The 22,066-nt window shown below is 38.3% G+C and overlaps 1 protein-coding gene across 5 annotated transcripts in view; it reads right to left on the bottom strand.

Annotated features, from left to right (window-relative positions):
• Positions 1 to 255: 255 nt before the first annotated feature.
• Positions 256 to 22,066, bottom strand: part of p4ha2 (prolyl 4-hydroxylase, alpha polypeptide 2) — a 37,301-nt gene continuing 15,490 nt past the window's right edge. For 2 of the 5 annotated variants that reach the window (XM_031897853.1, XM_012958890.3), the window contains 11 exons: positions 19,475 to 19,612; positions 18,089 to 18,328; positions 17,314 to 17,513; positions 15,375 to 15,551; positions 11,176 to 11,246; positions 9,849 to 9,948; positions 8,903 to 8,956; positions 5,267 to 5,332; positions 3,317 to 3,385; positions 3,011 to 3,107; positions 256 to 2,370 (listed from right to left, as the gene is read on the bottom strand). In XM_031897853.1, the coding sequence (XP_031753713.1) occupies positions 2,300 to 2,370; positions 3,011 to 3,107; positions 3,317 to 3,385; positions 5,267 to 5,332; positions 8,903 to 8,956; positions 9,849 to 9,948; positions 11,176 to 11,246; positions 15,375 to 15,551; positions 17,314 to 17,513; positions 18,089 to 18,328; positions 19,475 to 19,612 (1,283 nt within the window). In that variant the 3' untranslated portion in view covers positions 256 to 2,299. 5 annotated transcript variants of the gene reach the window in all.

Raw genomic sequence — 22,066 nt, 5'->3', positions numbered from 1 at the left:
GGAAATCACTATAGGGTAATATAATAAAAGGTATGGGTCTAAGAATCAATAGTCCCAGACTGAACTGAGCACATACTCCCCTGAATATGGAAGCCAGCTCCTCTTCCAGACTCATCAGAACATTAGCTATCACTTGAGACTTAAATTCTTTCTATGTGTCCCCTGTATGTAACAACACTATACTCATAGCAGCCCAAGACTCTATGCTTATGGAATATTTTTTTCACACTTAGCACACAAAAACGGAAACAAATGTGAAAATACATGTTTATTTTTCTCAAACAAGAACAACTCCTGAAAAAAAACAATAAATTTCACAGAAAAATAGAAAAATCTGTCTGCACAAAAAAGGGGGGCATCTTAAACACACTCTCCTGACTGTTTATTACTAAAGGAAGTGAATTTTAGTAGAACAATAAATAGACATTTGTCAGATACTGAATCCACCAGCACTTTGCAGAGGGAGGGGACAAATATGGCAATGAATAGGAGCTTCCCCTAGCAGCAATACCTGCCCACGCTCTCAGGCTCCTTTTGAAAGTTGGGCACCAAGGTCAGTATCAAGTAACAATCACCGAGTATGAAATTCATTGGGATTTGGGGGAATGCTTCAGTTTTAAAATGGTCTTTGGTTATACAGCCGAAACTCGGTTCCCATCTACTCTGCTCAGACCACTACAATCGCTTTGACAGCCTGAGATTTGTGCTTCACAAAGTAAGCAGGATAGCTGTTTCCGGTTATCAGTTATACATTAAATTTCTTTCCTGGAGAAACTTTCTATGGTTTCTTTATTGGTTCTGTATGTTTACAAAAGTCCATGCTAGCTGAGAGATTTTAACCAGACACAGCATTAAACCTACCACGAGGGCCCTTATCTTTGTCACTAGACTAATTTATGGGCACATTTAGCTCTATCAGCACATTACCTTCCATATAAAAGTTGACAGGCATACATAACAAGACAAAAGGTAAAAGCTGTGGTTATGTTCTGCACATTTTTCTCTTATTTATGTCAGACTTCCATATGCTGTGACTGGGACTCAAAATCTTATTTAGCCAGCAAACATGTGTGGGACTGCAAGATAAACCTCTCTGCTTAAAGTATAATGTTATCCTTCAAATAAGGGGTGATACCCATTTGGCTTCTACTGGAAAATATTTCTGGCTTTTGGCAGTTTTTTTTTTTTTTTTTTTGGAACTCTGCAACTCTTTCTATCAAGATATGAATTGTCTGTATATCAGGAATATTAAAACTAAATAAAGGAATAATGGTGCTAGATAGGTACCAAGGTACCAAGGCTTGGCAAATGTCAAAATCACTCTTTACAGCACATCTTGGCCAGAGATTGTATCACGGTTTGCTGTTTCGTGGAATGCTAGATTCAGGGGTTATTAAGTATTACATTTTCCCATTTTATTTGATGGAAATAAATAAAAAACTAGAGTTTTGCTCCAATGTTTGCAGCTGTTGCTTGGCTCTTGGCTCTGTCGTTATTCTCTTTATTATTCACTTAATTCTTGTTTTTTTCTCCATAAACTTTCCATTGTAAAAAGTCACAGCAGAATACATGGGGGTTGGAGGCAAGGCCTGCCTGCTAGAGCATGTTGTAATGCCACTGGGAGCATTTGGTTGATCTGATTCTTGGCAGGGCCATTTGAAAGTGGCACTTACACAAAATGACTAGCTTTGAGCTAGGCCCCTAGGCGCCTCTGAAATGGCAGCGTCTTTTTTTCTGAAGCTAAAGCTGTCTTAATAATGCATGTTTGAAATTAATTTTGCTTTGGAAAAAATCCCTAGATGGGCAGCCAGTGTTCTACCTATACTTCCATGTGATATACAAAAAACCAAGTCCCTGAAAGGTTAACCCAGTGAACTGCTATTTCCCCTCAACCAAAAAAATAAAAATAAATCTCCAGCCAAGATTATGACATACATTGATATATTCCCATCCATGAATGCCACTGATAAAAGAGTAACAGCTCCACAGCTGCAGGAGCAAACATACAGTAAGTGAAAGATGAAGCACAATGTGGCAGTCAGATCCCACTGTCTCCCTATTGGGCTCTGTTGTTGTACAGTTTAAAAACAGGATCGGAACATATTGCCAATCCCTACCATGATTCTATCTGTGAATAAAAGCTGCATGTCCTATAATGACTTCAATGGCTCATTCTGCTACAGTAGCTTAGTAGTACCAACCCATCCTGCATCTGTGGAGCTTATGTTAAAGTCCTGGGTAACCAACTAGCACCAGCATAATTAAAAGGGAATATTTTTTTTTTTTTTATATTTGGACATCAGTCGACTTCTGTTAATCCACAAGGTCTCAGGAATTCTTGTCCTCTTTCATGGAACCATTTATTGGAAACTGACAAAACAAAAAAAATATATACATAATGAGTATTTAATATCGGAAATGAGGAATGGTTTGTCATAGAAATGGTTATGATTTAAGCAGATATGAATGGAAACACAATGGATCAGAATAGGCTCAGGCTATCATTGACTTCCACAAGCATTACAGGATTTCAGGTAAAGTTGTAGAACTCTTTATACAATCTACAGGCTGGTACATCAATATTAATAGGAAAAGCACCAATGTATGCATTTATACTGTATAAAGATTGCAGGCTGTGTCCCAATAACACTGCATATAGCTTAGAGCAAACAGACAAACTGCAGAACTTTCTCTGCAAAGGTGTATAGTGTGCTATCATGCACAACACATTTAATCACTTGACAAAGGGGGGCTACTGAATTATGTTAAGCATGATGGCACAATAAATCAGTTGGCAGAGAGGATTCTGCAGTTCCAAGTCTGTTTGATCCAGTATTTGTTCCGAATGGTAAGATTCAGGAACATTTCCTGAATCAAAACAGACTGCAAGCGAAATTGAAAAGGGAAACCAGGACCAAACTTTATGTGTACATTGCCAATCACTTGGAGCCTCATGAGGTTTATTACACAACTGAATCAAAATGATGATCTTGAGTATGTGTCCACTTACCCCATTTACTACCTACTAATACAGGACAAGCTGCGTGTCGTGTTCTGTAATCTCCCTCGCCACTTCTGAAGAGGTTATACCAGAATACAGCAGTACCCTGCAAAAACAGTGTAAATTGTAAGGGAAGAACAGATGAAAACAGTGATACTGATAACAAGGGGTGGAGTGAAGCAAGCCCAAATACAGTCAAACAACAGACAAATCTAATTGTTATGTCACATGGGGCAGTTTGATCCACAGCTTTTCACAACTGACAGTGCAAAGCTCAGTGGGTCAGTCTCCGGATTGCAAATTGCAATGTTTTACCTTCTTTGGCCAAATTGCTGCTCCAAAGTCAGGAAATACCGTCGCTCCTCCAGCCTCGACGTCACTCATCTAAGAAAAGTTGAAGCATCATTAATTAACATGACACAACAGGAACATACAATATAGTAGGGGCGGCTAAAGTTGATTTTAAAAGAAGAAGGAAAGGCAAATAAGGAGTTAATCTCAAGCTGCAGGCATACTTTCAGTTCTCTCAATAGTGCCCTTAAGTCTCCCTATATTTCACCTGTTCAGATGATCAGAATCCTCATAGGAAAAAAAAAAGGCTGCGGTCTTTAAACAAAATTCCCAAAATGCCATGCTCCTCCACCAAGACCAAGACCCCTGTATATGCCCAGTTTGTAAGACTATTAGGAAGCTTCCTGCTGATTGGCTCAAATCACACATTCCTAAGGGGGTGGGGGAGTTCTTAGCATTCTTGAGGGAGGGGGGCGCAGGAGAGGGGAGAGAGCTGCAGACTCTGGCACAGGTAAAAAAAAAAAAAAATAAATCCTGTGTTTCTTTTGACAGAGGACTCAGTGCAGCGTTTCTGTGAGTGCTAAGTGAAGGTCTATTTACATAGACATTTCTGATAAAGCTTACTTAGTTTTTACCTTTGCTTCTCCTTTAAAGGCATTTTTTGTCAAAAAAATTCTGCTGAAGTGGATAATTTAACACATGAACATGCCAATAGGTCAGTGTTCTATAAACCTGCATGCTGTATAACCCATTAACTGTAATGATTATCCCCACAAAGTTTTATGCATGTCACATAACAAATCTGCACAAAATTAAATGGTACAATACTCCTACACAAGATAGTTTTGTGACAATCTATTTTACTTAAAACTTTAGATCTGATTTAATGAGAAACAGCAGAACCTTGTCTCTTTTACATGTACCTCTGTCACAGGGCTTATTTACACAACCATGTCTATGACAAACATTCCCAGAAGGAGGATGCTATTTGCTGCCATTTCATACAATAATTAGCACATTAGAGCAATTAATAAAATGTTGATAGAAAACAAATGTACAAAATGAAGTATTATGTACAGTGTAATGTACAATAAACACTCATACTTTTTTAAGCCATACAAGGGCCAATAAAAGCTGCAGAGAAACCAAATATGCGGCCTTTCCAACCAATACCTGGCCAGATGTTGATAGACAGGTTTAATTTTCCAATCAGCTTAAGGACCAGATCTGCGTGTTGATGTGTCGATCTGATCCAGTTGTTTGGCCGTCAAGGTAAGCATATCGAAAAAAGATCCACTCGTTTGGTGACCTCATCAATTAAAATGGCCACCTTTACGGTGAGGGCAAACTGGGTGAATGGTCAACTACTACAAAACGCAGTTTAAGGGAAGTGGGTTTGCTCCTATATACTACTGTTGCAGCTGCACTGACAGGCACAGTGTTGGCCTGAGTGCAGCTACATGGAGCAGAGATCGGCCCAAAAATTCCTGCCTTCTAGTTTTTCGGCCCGATCTCTGCTCTGTATAGTTGCATTCGACCCTGTGCCTGTCACTGCAGAGACACACAGTAGCATATAGCAGGTGATCCACTTTTTTTCCACCACCTTGTAGGCAGGAACACCACGTGTGCCCTCATCCTTAGTGTGTGGGGATCTTATTGCAGTGGCTGCCCAAAAGCCACCCACTGGCAACGGACAGAGCTCTGATCCCCACAGTTTTGTTAGTCTGCAATCAATGTGTGTTCTTTATATTCCATTTTTCTGTCAGTACTGAATTATGGACTGAATTATGGATGGAAAACTGAATTAATTAGTTTTCCATCCATTTTAAATTCCAACTATTTAAAATGGATGAAAATTTTTCATTTAATCGTGGTTTTTTTTAGTGTGCTCCCTAATACTGGACCTCTGCCAACATACCAGTTCCAATTCCTTTTAAACTCAGAACTTACTGGTGGTGATCACTACATACTTACATAGTTTAAAAAAGTGGCCACACGATTTCCAGTCCCTAAACGCTTGAAAACATCAGGTTCGTCTTTCTATAAAATTAAATGTGAGAATGAAGACCTCAAGGGGTCTAGGCATGCAGATAGGTACTTACATAGTTAAGAAATGTTGCAAGTCTATTTCCATCCGTTTTGAGATTGGAGTCAAAGGGACGCTGTAACAGATAATAACTTTAACCCAGATTGATCAAAAGTAAATAAAAAAAGGAGCCATGATTTATTCTTGTTCCTTATTACAATACAACGGATTGTGTGATGGGAACATAAATACAATTTGTGAGATTACACCACTTAATATAGCTAGAGATAATTAGACTTTGGTCAGGTTCTCTTATATAACTAGGCTTAAAAAAAATAACATAGCAGTCATTGTGTTTTAAGGAGAGAAAATAAGCATTTACCTTAGAATAAAACCCTTGCTGGCCTGTAAGATCAAGCTCATCTTGACATATTTCAGGGTCAGTTCTGTTTCTCAGGTGAACATGTACCTGGCCTACTCTGTCTAATAGCTGTTCTCATTCACTAAGCACATTTTAGGGTGTTCTCCAAATTGCAGAATTCTAGCCAAGCCTAATACTGTGGCTTTTTTTTAAGAAACAACTTTGATAAATGTGCCCCAGATATCTACTGACTGCATCAAGGACTGCTGCCTGGGACAAGATTATTGTCAAGATAAATACAAATAAAGTTTCATTTGTACAAGCATTTGAATGCAGAAGGAACCAGGTGGTGCACCGTAGCAGCTGAAGAAGAAAATGTTCTGTTGCTAATGCAGTTGTTATAGGTTTCTTAAATTAAACTTTACAGGGACATAAACAGCGTGGGTTTATAGATCATAAAATACTGACTTTAAGAAGCTACTGACATTTCTATATCCCACATTTGTGTTTCCATAGAACATGAGCCATTTTTACTTCAGTGTATAATATCATGACAGCCTGGCCAGCTGTTTCTCCAATGTGTTGACATTTATCAAACACAGTTTGTGCTGGAAAGCAGTTGTTTTGAAATGAGACCAAATAAATCCACAACAGGCAATAATTCATTTAATGGGGGATTGATAAACATCATATCATTGTAAGTAATAGATGTTATACAGTTTGTCTGCATGGTTTTGAGGAGAAAGTGGATGTTGGCTTTGGTAACGACTTTGTGTTTACAAGATGTAGGAAAAGTACATTTTATATTTGGTATATCCTTAGGATCAATTGCAATAAGTAAAGAAGTTGCTATTGCTTGGTATCCCGCTCTGTTTTGTTGCACAATTTCCATACATCTCTGTTAATGCAGCAGAAATTTGCACTGCTTGCAAATAAATATGAACCAAGGGATTGTGATAGCATAACACAGTGAATTACTTGTGTGTACTTTAATTAGTGTATACTGTAAGCAATTCCTAAATAGCCCATAACAGAATATTTAATGTTCCAGACTGTTACAATTAGAGGCAGAAAGAGGACAAAATGAACATTATTTGAATTTATGAAGCAGTCGGCAAAAACAAAATCCTTTTAAGGGATTCTGTCATGATTTTTATGGTGTAGTTTTTATTTCTAAATTACACGGTTTACAAAGCAAATAGTTCACTCTTCCATTTAAAATGTTATTCTTGAACCAACAAATGTATTTTTAGTTGTAATATTTGTGTGTAGGCGCCATCTCAGTGCATTGTGCCCGAGTCTGAGCTTTCAGAAGGAGCCAGCGCTGCACATTAGAACTGCTTTCAGGTAACCTATTGTTTCTCCTACTCCCATGTAACTGGAGGAGTCCCAAGCCGGACTTGGATTTCTTACTATTGAGTGCTATTCTGATATCTACTGGGAGATGCTATCTTGCTCCCTTTCAATTATTCTACTGATCGCTGCTGGGAGGGGGTTGGTATCACTCCAACTTGCAGCTCAGTAGTAAAGTGTGACTGAAGTTTATCAGAGCACAGGTCACATGGCTGTGGCACTCTAGGAAATGAAGAATATGGCTAGCTCCATGTGAAATTTCAAAATTAAATATTAAAAAATCTGTTTGCGTTTTAGAAAAATGGATTTCAATGCAGGATTCTGCTGGAGAAGCTCTATTAACTGTGTTTTGGAAAAAAACATGTTTTCCCATGACAGTGTTCCTTTAAATTTTGCGTTAAAGCCAAATCAAGACAGATTAAATAGTTTCACATATTTGAATTAAGTTATGTAATATGACACAGGAACTGAAAGCCCGTGCCAGATGTACTTCTTTTAAAACAACTGTTCTAAAGTTACTTAAAACTGTGATTTATTTATATATTCACATAAGCAATACTGATGACCAATAAGCCAGTATAAAATACGCCAATCAGGTATCACTCTATTAATGCTGCACACCTTGAGAACGAAGTATTTGGATTGGTCAGTGTCTAATATACACCATATATTTTCATAAGCATGCACCTATACCATACTGGAAATGATTACTGTTATATAGACTTTTCAACTAAACAAAATATGCATCCAGCAATAATTCTCCCAAAAATATGATAATCAACAAATGTAAAATGGCAGCGCAAAACAAGTGTGTAATCAAGTGTGTAATCTCAAAAATTATTTTAGTGCCAGAAAACAAACAAAAAAAATACTGATACAGAGTCCCTTTGGTGATATATATAATACACAAGAGCCATGAATATCCTCTAATAATATCCTTATAAATGAAGCTTAGTGATATCATCAGTTATAATTGGTGTTCATGGCTCACTGACCACAGTTAAATGTAAAAAGACTTGGAGAACAACACTAGCACCATAAAAGTTCACGGAGGAGCCAAATAAGGGCTAAGATTGGCTATTAGGCAGCCTCTATGCACACTATCAGCTTACAGGGGGCTTTACTTGGTAGTAAATCTTGGTTTTATTCAACCAAAACTTGCCCCCAAGTCAGGAATTCAAAAATAACTACCTGGTTTGGGGGCACTGAGAGCAACATCCAAGGGGTTGGTGAGCAACATGTTGCCCCCGAGCCACTGGTTGGGGATCACAGGTTTAATATATACACTTTCAAATGCTCAAGTGTCATATATTTTAAATAAAAGTATAATATGGCTGCCATTCTTAAATTCTTTACATATATTTTCTTTGTAAAAAAAAATGCAGAGAACACGTACTCATATATTGTTCATGCTTTGTTATGAACTGTACTATGAATCCCCTTACACTGTACCACTGGGGCTACATTATAGTAGTAAAAAAAAAGTGAAAAAACCCCACAATAAATGCTGTGGATAATATATGTACAAGCATGCGATTTATTATCCAGAGTGTACGATTTGTTTTCCAGATAAGGGGCCTTTCTGTCACGTGGAACACAATGCCTTAGGTTAATATGTTAGTGTTGTTCAAGGCAAATATGTTAAAGGGCAATAATTAGTGATATAAATAAATATTCCAGTTTGGAAAGCTTCTTTAATAGGTCACCTAATATGATATAAACCATCCCTTGGTTAAGTAAGCATTCTGGGGTACTAATTTTCCTTTAACATGTTTTGAAGTGGGACAAAATTTTGTATAGGTCAGCGTACTAAGCATTCCTATGTATCCCTAAGTCTCAAATTGGATATTAAAACACAGCTATTACTTACCCTTGAAAAATCAAAGTGTGGCTCATATTGCCCTCCCATGCCGTAATTGGCAACCTGACAATAGAAAATTCCATATTAGAAGATATGCCAGAAGGGAAATGAGCAACACTATTAAGTTATTAAAATAATGGTATGAGTCTATGTGACATTCTTTCAATTGTTGCTGAAAATCTTTGCTGCAGTAACTTACCTTCCTCAGATGAAGATTCCCTATGCATCCATGCTAATTATGATATTATGCGTAAAAAAGTTGTAGACGATAGATGGAGCACGCAGGGCTGCTTATTCATTAGAAATGAATAATGAATAAGCAGCCCTGCGTGCTCCATCTATCATCTACAACTTTTTTGCGATTGATCACGCCAGGATCGGGGGCGTTCCTTTGATGTGTATGCACAGGTCACTGCTACTATTGAACTAAACCGGTGAGTGCTCCCATAAATTGTATACCAATGCTATATGATATTATGCGTGTTTGCTAGTGATTATATTTTTCCTTTATTTTTGTTGGGTTTGCTTTTATTAAAAATTAAGTAAAAAAAAAAGATAGTTGCTTTCATAGAAGCTATTCATTGATTGGATGTGCCTGGCAAATGCACTTTTTTTTGCATTTTAACACTTATGTTTGTATATCAGCCCCTTGCAAAACTGCATTATACAGGTATGGGACCTGTTATCCAGGATGCTTGGGACCTGAGGTTTTCCAGATAAGGGGTCTTTCCATAATTTGGATCGCCATACCTTAAGTCTGCTAAAAAAAAAATCATCTAAACATGAATAAAACCCAATAGGATTGGTTTTGCCTTCAATAAGGATTAATTATATCTTAGTTTGGATCAAGTACAAGGTACTGTTTTATTATTACAAAGAAAAAGGAATCATTTTGAATTTTTTTGCTTATATAATACCTGTAATGATTTTCTCAAGCAATATATATTTTACTCACCTGAAGCAATTCTGCTGTGTCTACTGTAAGCCCTGTTATTGCCTGCATACGAAGATTCACACGTGCTATTACTGGGTCATCATTTTCTTCAAGCCATGCACTAGTTAAAGAAGAAACACAGATGTAACTTATTTTCCATATAGAGAAAAAGCTGTAAATGAATAAATGTTCTGAGCTTTCAGCAGGAGTTTGCATTTTATTTCCTACAGCCTAAGTTCAATCTTTGCTCCAGTGCATCCAGCTAAATTTGGTGTATGCACAAAAAAATGTACCATTTGCTTTGATTTGTACGAACACATTTTTGTTTGAAGTTTACAGAAGAAATCCTTTTTGGGCATACAGCCATCAAGAAATTAGAGAGATCCCTGGCCCAGGTGTAGCACATCTCTATTTATTAGAGCAGACGTGCACAAGTAAAAAACTCATACAAAAACTCCCAAAATGTATTTATCCCTTTCATTCTGGGTTGGAAGGAAAAGGAAATGAGAGTAAAGCATTTTAACAGTGGCAGGAATCTCAAAGGACATGTAAACCCCACACAAAAAAATTCAATCAGTGAACAGCCTCTTTGAAATCTTTCAATACCTGCCACTCAGAGGTTAATAGTAAGGCTGTAACATCTCCTTAATCACTTAGATTTCCTTCTCATCCTGTAACCCACTCGCCCCCCCCCCCCCCCTCGGGAATTTGCTTTGACTTCTGGCTTGTGGGCATGCTCATTTCATAGCCTGGAAATACAGGCCACACATCGGAAGCTACTCGTGCTAGTACATTAACTAGTGTGTACTACTCAGGAACCAGTGTAAAGCTTGGCCTTCAAACAGTATGGTCCAAAGCTGGTGTTGTCCAAACAAGCTTGGATGTAGAACCAAGGCTAATTTGCAGTTATGAACACCCCAGCAACAAATATAAACAATACTCCAGTCAATGAAAGGACTGAACCCCCACCAGCATAGCATGAATGGCAGCTGGATCTCTGTGCTGAGGCAATGTTAGTCTGGTTAGAGTGTAAGGAGGAGGCACGTGTAGCTGGTATGGGAGAGGCTTAGGGAAACTTTTAAACAATAGAATGACACAGAGCTACATTATTAGAAATACTGCCACGTTTCTTAAACTTATATGAACATGTTAATTGGCCTGAGCAGTTGTTGGATCACGAAGGGGCTTGGACAGGAAGTATAAGTATGGTGAAAAATGTTAAAGTAGAGTCAAAAGGGAAAGAAATAGACTTAATACTATCTTGGCTATTCTCTTATACATAGAGGAAATGGTTACACTATATCAGATGCAAGATACTTAAGCCACAGTATTATCATTTAAATCCTACCTTTTAGATACTCTGTAGTTGGCCACTGATAGAACACCAGTCTTAGGATCCCGCACTGTGGCTCTTGCTAACTGTCCATATACAAAACAAAATTAAATTCAGTTAATATTTTGTGTCAAAGTACCTGCAATTGTATATTAAATATGTTTTGATGATGATATAACAATATCACTATATAGAACCACACGTAGTTCTGTACATGGTATACAATGGCACCAACAGATTTTACATTGTAAAACCTCTCTGTCTGAAATTCAAGTCTTGACCAATATCAGAAGGCAGCAACATACTAGTCATTACCAGCAATTAAACCCACACCTCTCTCAGCTATTGAATTCTTCCCCTTAATCATAAAAATCAGCCATTATTCTTTAAAGGAAAACTATACCCTCAAACAATGTAGGTCTCTAGAAAAAATATATTGCATAAACAAGCTCAAATGTAAAACCCTGCTTCATCTAAATAAACCATTTTCATGAAAATATACTTTTGAGATGTATGTGCTATTGGGTAATCCTAAATAGAAAATTGCCATTTTAAGAATTAAGGGCCGCCTCCTGGGATAATAGGATTCACAGTGCACACACAAGCCAAGGCACACATACATGCTGGGCCCCATCAGCCAATTAATGGACAGAGTTCTGCCTTTTGCTTCCACACTACTTCCTGTTACAGTTAGAGCTGCATTATTTATGTGATCTCAGAGGGACAAAGCACCCAGCCCATCACTAAATGGTGGCTCAAGGGAAAGGATGTAAAAGGGCAATATTTATGGATATATATTTCAGTTTGGCGAGATTCTTTAAAAGGTCGCTTACCATACTATAAAGTATCGGTTGGTTAAGTATTCATTCTGGAGGTATAGCTTTCCTTTAAAGGAGACATATCCTATAAAAATTAAGAATGTACCAGTGAATAATACTCCTTAGATATAGAAGGATTGTGCTTAAAAAGTTGTGTTTCTGACTGATTTATTGAGAAATTCCACAAAAACCCCACTAGTCCCGCCTATCTGTTACACTACACTACACAGCACTGTAGGATAGGAACCAATCAGCAGCTAGGCTGATCTGATAGGGAACTGAAGCCTGTCTTTGCTTGTGTGAGTGCAGTGCTGTGATTGGCTCTCCCCCTCCTACTGTGCTTCTGGCAGGGACCGTTAGGACACGCCCACTCTTCATTTCAGTTACAGAGAGGATTAATTTTTAGCACAAAGGGAAACCAGCACCATATATTATTCATAATTGCCTACAAAATTAGGGTTTTCCCCATTTATCCAATATGTCTCCTTTAAGACATTTGTCAACAGTCATTAATTTTTTAGGGGTGAAAATTCTTGTGCTAAACATTTTTTATATTGTTCTCGGCCCTTTTCTTATTAGTATTTTCCCCAGTTGTTATGGTGAATAAACATATGCCGAGTTATTTGGCCAATGTTGACATTTTTGTTTAAACATAATATAAACTTGGATGAGAAAAAGAATGAAATCCATTTTAGTTACTCTGGCTCCATTTTAATAATTCCTTCCATATCCATGCTTAGTTTCTGATGGTGCACTGGGATTGCAAAATAACAGCTCTGTTTTGCCAATTCTCTATAAAATACAGAAAAGGCTTCATCTTAAAGGACCAACACACGTACTGCAATCAAAGGCCCTCTACAAGCTCAGTCTGTAACTGCAGGTATACAGGGAGCAGATTGTCATTAAGGCGAAAAACATTCTTACTGTCCTCTGCAGCAACAGGGACAATCATCTTTTCAATTCTATCTACCATATCAAATATCTTGGTATTTACTTTTGTAGAAAAGTTGTGTGTTTCCAGGCACACGTTGCTGCAGTAGCCATGTCACCAGCTGTTGCTGACCTATGACAGCATCTCAAGCCTTTAACACATTGGTTGTGTTTATATGTATTGGAAGAGCAGTGCAGCAGCAGCTGGGGAAATACTGTTCTAGAAGTATCCGTTTCTGTGCACTGTTAGTTTTGTTTATTTTAAATCCCAGGGAATGCCATTACCCCCACTAAATACAGACATCCACTAGTACATCACAGAATTATATAACAGTATTTATAACTGAAATACTTCAGCCATATATATGTAATGTCACCTATGTACTGTATATTTGCTATTACATGTTTTAAAACCTTAGGGATCACTTGGTTTTTGCAGTTATAACTAAAAGATTTGTGGTCTGTCACAACATAGACAAACACTCCCACTTTAGGTTAGAACACACAAACAACCAAAGCTTTTAGTCCAGAACTAAATAAGTACCTTGTTCTAACTATAAGAACTACCTTTAGGTATAATAACCTTTACTAGCTGCTGACATGTTGCTCAGTGGCCTCAAAAAAGGTGCCTATTTTACATTTCTGGCTTGAAGGCAAGTTTTGGTTGCATAAAAAACAGATGTACTGCCTAACATAGTCTAGTCTACTGTAGACTACCAGTCATAGGGGCTACCAGATAACTAAATCAAAATCCCTATTTGGTACCCCCAGGTACATTTTATGCTTGACAACACTTTTTACATTTGAATGTGGCTCACAGATAAAAAAGGTTGGGAACCCCCGCTCTTTACAAATCTGTTTCAGCATTTTAATATTTCTGGTATTCCATCATCAATAGCTCTCTTGAAATCATAGTAGAGCGTCCCAATTGGGTTAGGTTATGTAAATGGCCATTCCAGGGCTTTAGTTTTCTTCTCATTAAGTCAATAAAATATTTTGGTTTAGGGTTTTTCTATGGTGGACACATGAATGCAAACTTTATTTAAGGAGAATAGAGAGATTTCTGCAGCTTATTTGCTGTTGCCCTATTTCACTTCCTTCAGAATCGCATGTTGTACTTTTGCCATGATCTTTATAAGACTCCTAGGGAGAGTTTAAAATGTACTGAATGTTCTCTATTTATAGACAATTTATCCTGCTGTGGGTTGATGACCCAGACCTTTAGAGATGCATTAGTAGCATTTTCCAGTTTTCCGCCTCTCTACAATTCTTTGTCTAAGATTGTCTGATATTACTTTTGACATAGGAATGTCTCATGTCTCAAAAAGCCTTTTTTTTCTAGAGCAGTGCAACCACCAATCTCATTAACTCAAAGGCCTGACTTCAATTAAGGTTATACAAGCAATATCAGCCAAAAAGACAGTGTGTGTATAAGTGGCAACACACAGTATGGATGATTTTCTATTGTTATCAATATTATACCAACCATTTGTGCAGAGAGCAGGACTGATCAGAATAGCAAGAAATAAATAGGATGTTCATAAGATCCTCTTCAGTTCCTCATCTGTCACCGCTCCATGCACTGGCCAACAAGTATGTAACACACTTTAATTAGGCTAAAAATAGACCTAGTGTTTATATACAGGAAGATCTGCAATTAACTTTGCATAAACCTAATTTTGACTGTGTGCAGGGTGCATATATGTGGTGGCTAATGGATAGATCTGAACAATTAAAATAAAAGCATATTCTTGACTGGCAGAAAACTGATCAACTAATCATACTGACCTAACTATGTCAAACTAGTGCACTGCGGAGGTATGGCTATACGGAATAAAATTACAGGGCTGTGGAGTCGGAGTCGAGGAGTCGGAGGCAATTTTGGGTACCTGGAGTCGGAGTCGGCAAAAAATGAACCGACTCCGACTCCTACTAAGTTTAAATGGGAATAAAAAAAAAATAAATAAAGCAAGTTTAAATGTCCCAATTCACAAACAGTCATAATTAATTACTTCTCTGCTATAAGAATAAAGCCCAATGCACGCAGTGCATAAACGAACACGAGTGACCATGAAGCATGCTTTTCATTGACTGTATGAATGTATAAAATACATTAGCATATTAAAAACAGAGGAGTCGGAGTCGGAAGTATCAGAAACTGAGGAGTCGGAGAATTTATCTACCGACTCCACAGCCCTGTAAAATTAAACAAATGTATATGCAGATACATTTTGTCCTTAAGGGGATCTTTGGCTTTCAGGACAGTTTGGTTAAAAAAAAGACAGACTGCAATAAAATTAGACTTTATTTTGGTACCCCAAATGTTCAGTTAAGGGCTCCACACTTTGCACAATGATCAGTTTGGGAAAAAGCACTTAAGTAGTTTACTTCTTGCTTAGACTACGGCAAATTTAAAATTCACAATTTCTACAAGGAAATCTCTATAGCAAATAGTAAATGAGTTACCTTTGGTTTTGCCAGTTCCTTTATTTTCGCAATTTCTTCATCAGATAAGGCATTAAGATATCTGACAATACGTGGACTATCCCATTCGTCTTCCACTTTAACTGGACTCAAGATAAGGTAAGGACTTCTGTTTCCGTTATGATACCTACAGAAAAGTCTCCTTTGCCTTCGTGGATTCTGTAAAAGCAGTATAAAAGATAAACCAATTAGCAAACAGACAAGGTAAACAATCCAGTAATATATGTGCTTGCATATAGGTCTATAATTACATGTAGTAAGCCCAAGGGCACAAACATAGGCTACACTCCCCAAACATGAATCACATAGTCATGGGGTCAGCCTGAATGAAAATATGATGATTGTTTGATGCCCTAAAGTGGGCGGAGCTGTGAACAGCCAATCAGATTTTACCTATTGACTTTGCAGAAATGCAACCTGCTGCCATTCTCACAGTATTAACACCAGGGTCCCCAAACTTTTCCTAGTTGGTCACTAGGGTACTGCAGCTTTGAAAAAGTGGGTGGAGCCACCAACAGCCAATCAGATTTCACCTATTAAATTTTATTGGTTTGATGCAGGGTTCCCAAGCTTTGCACAGTCAGTCACTGGGTGATTACGAACTCAAGGTTAGAAAAAGTGGGTGGGGCCACCAAAAGCCAATCACATTTCTTTCATTGTTTTCAGTGGGGAAATTTTAACTGCTGCCATTCTCACATGTTTAATGTCAGGGTTCCCAAACTTTGCACAGTTTGTCACTGGGTAAGTACGTTCCAAGCTTAGAAAAGTGGGAGGGGCCAACAACAGCCAATCAGATTTCAACTATAGACTTCATACATTTACATTTAAACTGCTGCCATTCTTAAAATATTAATACTAAGGTCCCCAAACTTTGCAGAGCTAGTCACCAGATAACTGTGGTTCAGAGTTAGAAAAGGTGGGTGGAGCCACCAACAGCCAATCAGATTTTAACTATTGATTTTCATTGGGGAAATTCAACCTGCTGCCATTCTCACAGTATTAACACCAGGGTTACTAGGGGACTGCATTTTTAGGTTTTAAAAAGTGGGTGGAGCCACTAACAGCCAATCAGACTTCACCTATTGGATTTTTGGTTTAAATTTAAAATGCTGCCTTTCTCATGCTATTTATTTCAGAACTAGAAAAAGTGGGCGGAGCCACCAACAGCCAATCCATTTCCACCCATTAAATTTCATTGGTTTATATTTAAACTGATGCCATTATTTTAGATTAATTCCAGGGTTGTTAAACTTTCCAAAGTTAGTCACTAGGTATTTGCCATTCAAATTTAGAAAAAAAATGGACGGAGCCACCAACAGCCAATCACATTTCACCTATTTACTTTCAATGGTGAAGTGTAAAATGCTGTCAGTCCCACAATTTGTATGCCTGAGTCCCCAAACTTTGCAAAGTTGGTCACTGGGGGACCGCAGTTTAAAAATAGGAAACAGCCAATGAGATTTCATCCACTGAATTTTACTGAATTAAATTTAAAATGCTGCCATTCTCACACTATTTAAGCCAGGGTGCGCACTGTTTGTCACTGGGTGACTTCAACTACACCCCTAAGTCCTGAATCCCAGTGGCCAAGTCAGTAGTACCAGTACAGAATGTGGGACCCTAAAGGTTCAAGGTGCCAAAAGTGTCACATATTCATTCCTCATTTTTCATTAGACTTTATGCAGTTCTAGTCACAACACTTTTCTCCTTACACAGTTCAGCAAAAGCATAACCTGAGATGTGTTTCATGGGCCACAGCAACCTGAAACCTGAGATATGTTTGAAGGGCTGATGTTTGGTTTAGTAAAGGCATAATCTGCAAAGCATCCGTCCTGCAAATCAAATTTGCAAATCTAAGGGCACAACTAAGGAAAAATGATGGAAGTGCAGCTACATTTTGCTGTTGCTCAGTGAGACGTACCATTTTGACTCCCTCTCCCCGGCACAAGGCTTCATAGACATCCCGCTCTGGCAAGTAGTCCAATGGCCTGCTATAGACTCCTGGTTGCCTTGTGGCTGACTCTGTGTTAGTGCTCTCATTCTGCTTTAGTTCTGCTTTCTGTTTCTCCTGCATTTTCTCAAAATACTTCAGATTGTTTACAGCTCGATCATGGTTTGGATCTTTTGACAACAAGGAGAAAGAAGAAAACAACATGTTAGAAATAGCTGAATATTATTCAAAAGAGCATTTCTAGACTAAAGGAACAATGGAGGTGCATGTAATACATTCACAGTAAAACCTGTAGAAGCTGAGAAAGCAGCTAATGTGTCACTTAAATGATAAGCCTGCCACCAACAGCTGGATATTAAAGTTTGACCCTCAGATCACAGTAATTAAAGGTATAACTAAAGGGCAAATCAAATATTAATTATTCAAGTAATATTCTTAGCAGATGTCAGCTATTAGTGCAGTGAGGTAGCCTGCTTCAGTGAACAGCAAGCTCTACACATAAGTGATTGGCAGTTGAGGACTTATTAGTAGGCTATGTAGGATTGTTTAATTATCAGCTACTTTAGTTCAACTATTAAGAAGACCTGGATAGCCTTTACCATTTTAGGTAAGCACACTTTTGCAAGTGTAGATTAAAAAAACATATATTGAAATATATGTGTAAATGTGTTTTCAAATATATATTTCTACACCTTTAATGTTCAGGGATATTATATATCATTAAGGATTTTTATTTCATCCTTACCTAGAGCCAAGAGCCTTTTAGTAAGCTCAAGTGCCCTGGGGACATCACCAAGCTGAAAGACAGTGTAACTGAGATAATCCAGGACATCCACTTTATTAACTACAGCATCCTCCCCTTCATCCATCTGCTTCAATGCCTGCTGCATCCAAAGTACTGTGTGGTAATAATCACCATCATGGTAGGCAATCTTCCCCATGCCAAAGCTGTCATCCGCAGATAAAGATGAAATATAATTTGTTCCTTCAAAAGAAAATAAAACCTCACTTTTTAAACTAACAAATAATTTAGTAGCAACATGTTGGGTAAGCCCCCAGTGAATTAAGACATATTACCCATAGTGAAGCTGTGCATGAAAATAATAAAGTCTGGTATACCCAAATGAGTAGGGAGCATCAATAGTGATGTAGCGAACATCGCCGAAAATGTTCGCGAACCCGTTCGCGGACTTTCGGCAAAACTCGCGAATATTCGCGAACTTTGCGAACCCCATAGACTTCAATGGGAAGGTGAACTTTAAAACCTAGAAAAGCCATTTCTGGCCAGAAAACTGATTTTAAAGTTGTTTAAAGGGTGCCACGACCTGGACAGTAGCATGCAGGAGGGGGATAAAGGGCAAAAACTTCTCTGAAAAATACTTTGTAAAAAAAACACCAAAAAAAACGCCAAAAAATAACGCCAAAAAAAAAAAAACACAAGCTATTCCTATGTATATGCATAGGCGATAAAACGAAGCGAAAAAACGCGGCGGAAAAACCAAGGCGAAAAAACGCAGCGCCAAAAAAAAACGTGGCGAACCCAAAGTGGCGAACATCGGCAAAAGTCCGCAAATTTGATGTTCGCGCGGATTAGTTCGCCGGCGAACAGTTCGCTACATCTCTAAGCATCAACAGGCCATGTTAACAAAAAAATTACCCTCATTTGAGTTAAATAGCTAACCCTGTGACTCAGGCCAATACATGCTTCCATAAAAAATGGCACAGGCTACTTCTTGAAGAGCCCCACACCAGATAAAGTAAATTTGGCAAAATACAATACTATATTGCTAAGAAAGTAACCCAGACACCTGCTATTTAAAGAAAGATGCAAATCAGCCCAGGTCACAAAATAATTTGACTTCTCAAGTAACAGCTAAGGGCCTAATCATACAAAATTTCCTCAGTTGCTTGTCTATAACCATTGCTGGTTGCTTACAAGAATGATTCCAGTAAAAAAAGTAGGTAACATTGTATCCTAGCGATATATGTTAGAAGGAGTTTAAAACCCCCACCCCCCCCAAAACAACAAGCTGATGTACATCAGCTGATTTTCTTAATCCGAATGATATACTTTTTTAAACCTTTTTTAAAGTTAACGATATGCATCATATGTCCGCGTTAGAGTACTGACCGGGTAATTTTCCTTTAGCTATGACATCAGGATCAAGTTTGTATGTGTCCTGAATGCGCATCAGAGCCCTGGCCGCTCCAGTTTCATCTTCTTCAGTGGGAAAATATTCTCTCTGAAACGTGAAGTTGGCAATAAATCCTAGAAAGCAGAAAAAGCACAGTGAAGGAGCAGCAGATCTGTTCATTTAGTTTGCAAAGTTCCACCCCAACCTATATGCATTATTCATATGCCATTTGATCTGATAGTAAAATACATTCTTCCTTCCACAACTAAGGGTTCTGCCACATGGGGTGGATTCAGAAGATTGGGAATTCTCCCTGTGCAACAGAGCTCTAAGACCTTACTGCAGTGGTTGTAGTTCTGTTTGAAATATCTGAAAAGCTGCTAAAAAAGAAATGTCATGTTTATCACATTTTTACACAGATAATTAAATGTGCAAGATGGGCCTTTTGGGGGATTTTCTGCTGTTGTACTTCAAAGTTTTTATAATTTGTCTCACAATGTGTCCCGACCCACAGGTTGAGAACCGCTTTTCTAAGGCAGTTGGTCTTTATTTTTTATTATTTGTGGGTTTTTTTTATTATTATACTTTTTGTTCAGCAACTCTGCAGTTAGGAATTTCAGCAGTTATCTGGTTGATAGGGTTCAAATTACCTTAGCAACAAGGGAGTGGTTTGAATGAGAGAATGGTATATGAATAGGAGAGGACATGAATAGAAAAAAAGAAGTAATAAAAAGTAACAATAACATTATAGCCTCACACAACATTTGAAAGTTGGAAAGAGTCACAAGATAAAGGCATTTCATTAATACAACTTTATAAAATAAATAATGAAGACCAATTGAAAAGTTGCTTAGAATTGCCCATTTTGAACCACCCCTTTAAAGTGCAGAATCTGTCTCAATGATAAATGAGCTACAGTTTTGCCTAAAACTGCCACGTTGCACTTTTGGCAAGCAATCCCAGTTTTTCGACATATGGATGTTGTTGCTTTAATCATATTTAGATTGTTTGACTGCATACAGACTTGTGAAGCTTTGCCAATACTCTTCCAAAATTCCAATTAAAACCCAGCTGTCACATTACTTTGGATTTTCCTTTCTGCACTAAGTAACTGGAGGCAAGATAAATAAGATCCAGCATGTTTGTAGATGGGGTTACTTGTCTGATTTTACATGTCTATGAATTACGTGCCCTTTCTTTCAAATGCATAGAACATTTTATATCAATATAAGGAAGGATTGCATTTTACTTAGCCTTAAAAAAAAGTAGTAGTGATAGATAGATAGACAGATAAATAGATAGATAGTGCCCATACCCTATAATCATAGAACAAATGTGCAAACTAGACTATAAGTCAGGGGTGGCCAGTCGATCCCCTGTGGACTTCTGGTGGACCACGTCTAAGCCTTGAAATGCGGAAGTGTGGCACTTTTATTGTGTATGCGGGGAGAAGCCAAAGCCGATCGGGGCGCTAAGAAGTCTGGGCACCCCTGCTATAAGCAAATGGTTGGGTATTTACAGCCTCTGCCATAGCAAACTTTAATAAATCTTTTAGAAAATGGACGTAAGGATTATTACAGAAATTTTACAATAGTGTAATGTGGGTATAAGAAAGGAACTAATGCGTATATTGGATTTGGTCTGTAAACTACTACTGGTTTTAGTAACTATTTAGAATAAATCACAATTTTTTATGGAACTGTCACACACAAAATTTTCAGCTCGAGGGACAGGCATAAAAATGCTCTCAACTCCCCCACTATTCACTTCAATGGTAATAGCCTGAACTCACACAGAGCACTTGCAGGCCTCGCTATTATTCCCTAAAAACCACCCCTCTGGTTCAGTCATTTACCACTGTAAATTGAGGGGCAATTCAGAGCATTTTTCAACCTGCTGAAATCACATTGTGGATAAAAGCTCTGAATCACCTTAAGTGTCACTGCCCCAAAAAGAAGGAATATACCCCCCTTAGCATGAGCTTATTAAGATGGGCTTAAAGGAGAAGGAAAGGCAGGTACCCCGGGCTGGTGCTGGGGGTGCCAAAATGTTAGGCACCCCTAAGTGACTTGAATCGCATACCTTTTATCCCGGGCTGGTGCCCCTGTTAGGAGAAAACAGCACCAGCCCGGGGTACCTGTAGCGATGCGCTTCCTCCTTCCTGTATCGCTCGTGCGCGCATGCGCAGTAGAGTGAAAAGCGGAACTTTTTCGCTTAGGCAATCTACTTTCTGTGGTCCCTAGCTACCACCTGAGCTAGCCAGTTAGTGTACCTGAACTCCGGCCAGTAATGCCGAGAGGTCTTAACCTCATTTACTCCTGTTGGGGCTTCAGAGTTCTCTATCAAAAGGAACACAGAATTTCTTGTCTCTTTTTTTGTAAACATGATGTTCCAGTGTCTAACTTCCTTCCTTTAGAAACAGCCTTAATTCCTGGGGCCAGAGTCTGCTCAGTTCTCTCCTCTCTCCTGCTACCCCCTCCCTTAGGAATGTGTGATCTCAGCTATATCGACTAGAGACTGCAGGAAGGAAGCCACTTAAAATGGCAGCTGCTATCTTCAGCAAACGGAGAAAGTTTCAAAGGATCTTT

Source organism: Xenopus tropicalis, chromosome 3 (genome assembly GCF_000004195.4).
Source record: "Xenopus tropicalis strain Nigerian chromosome 3, UCB_Xtro_10.0, whole genome shotgun sequence".
Lineage (NCBI taxonomy): Eukaryota > Metazoa > Chordata > Amphibia > Anura > Pipidae > Xenopus > Xenopus tropicalis.
Note: the sequence above shows the minus strand (reverse complement) of the source record. Positions and strands in the feature narration are given on the sequence as shown.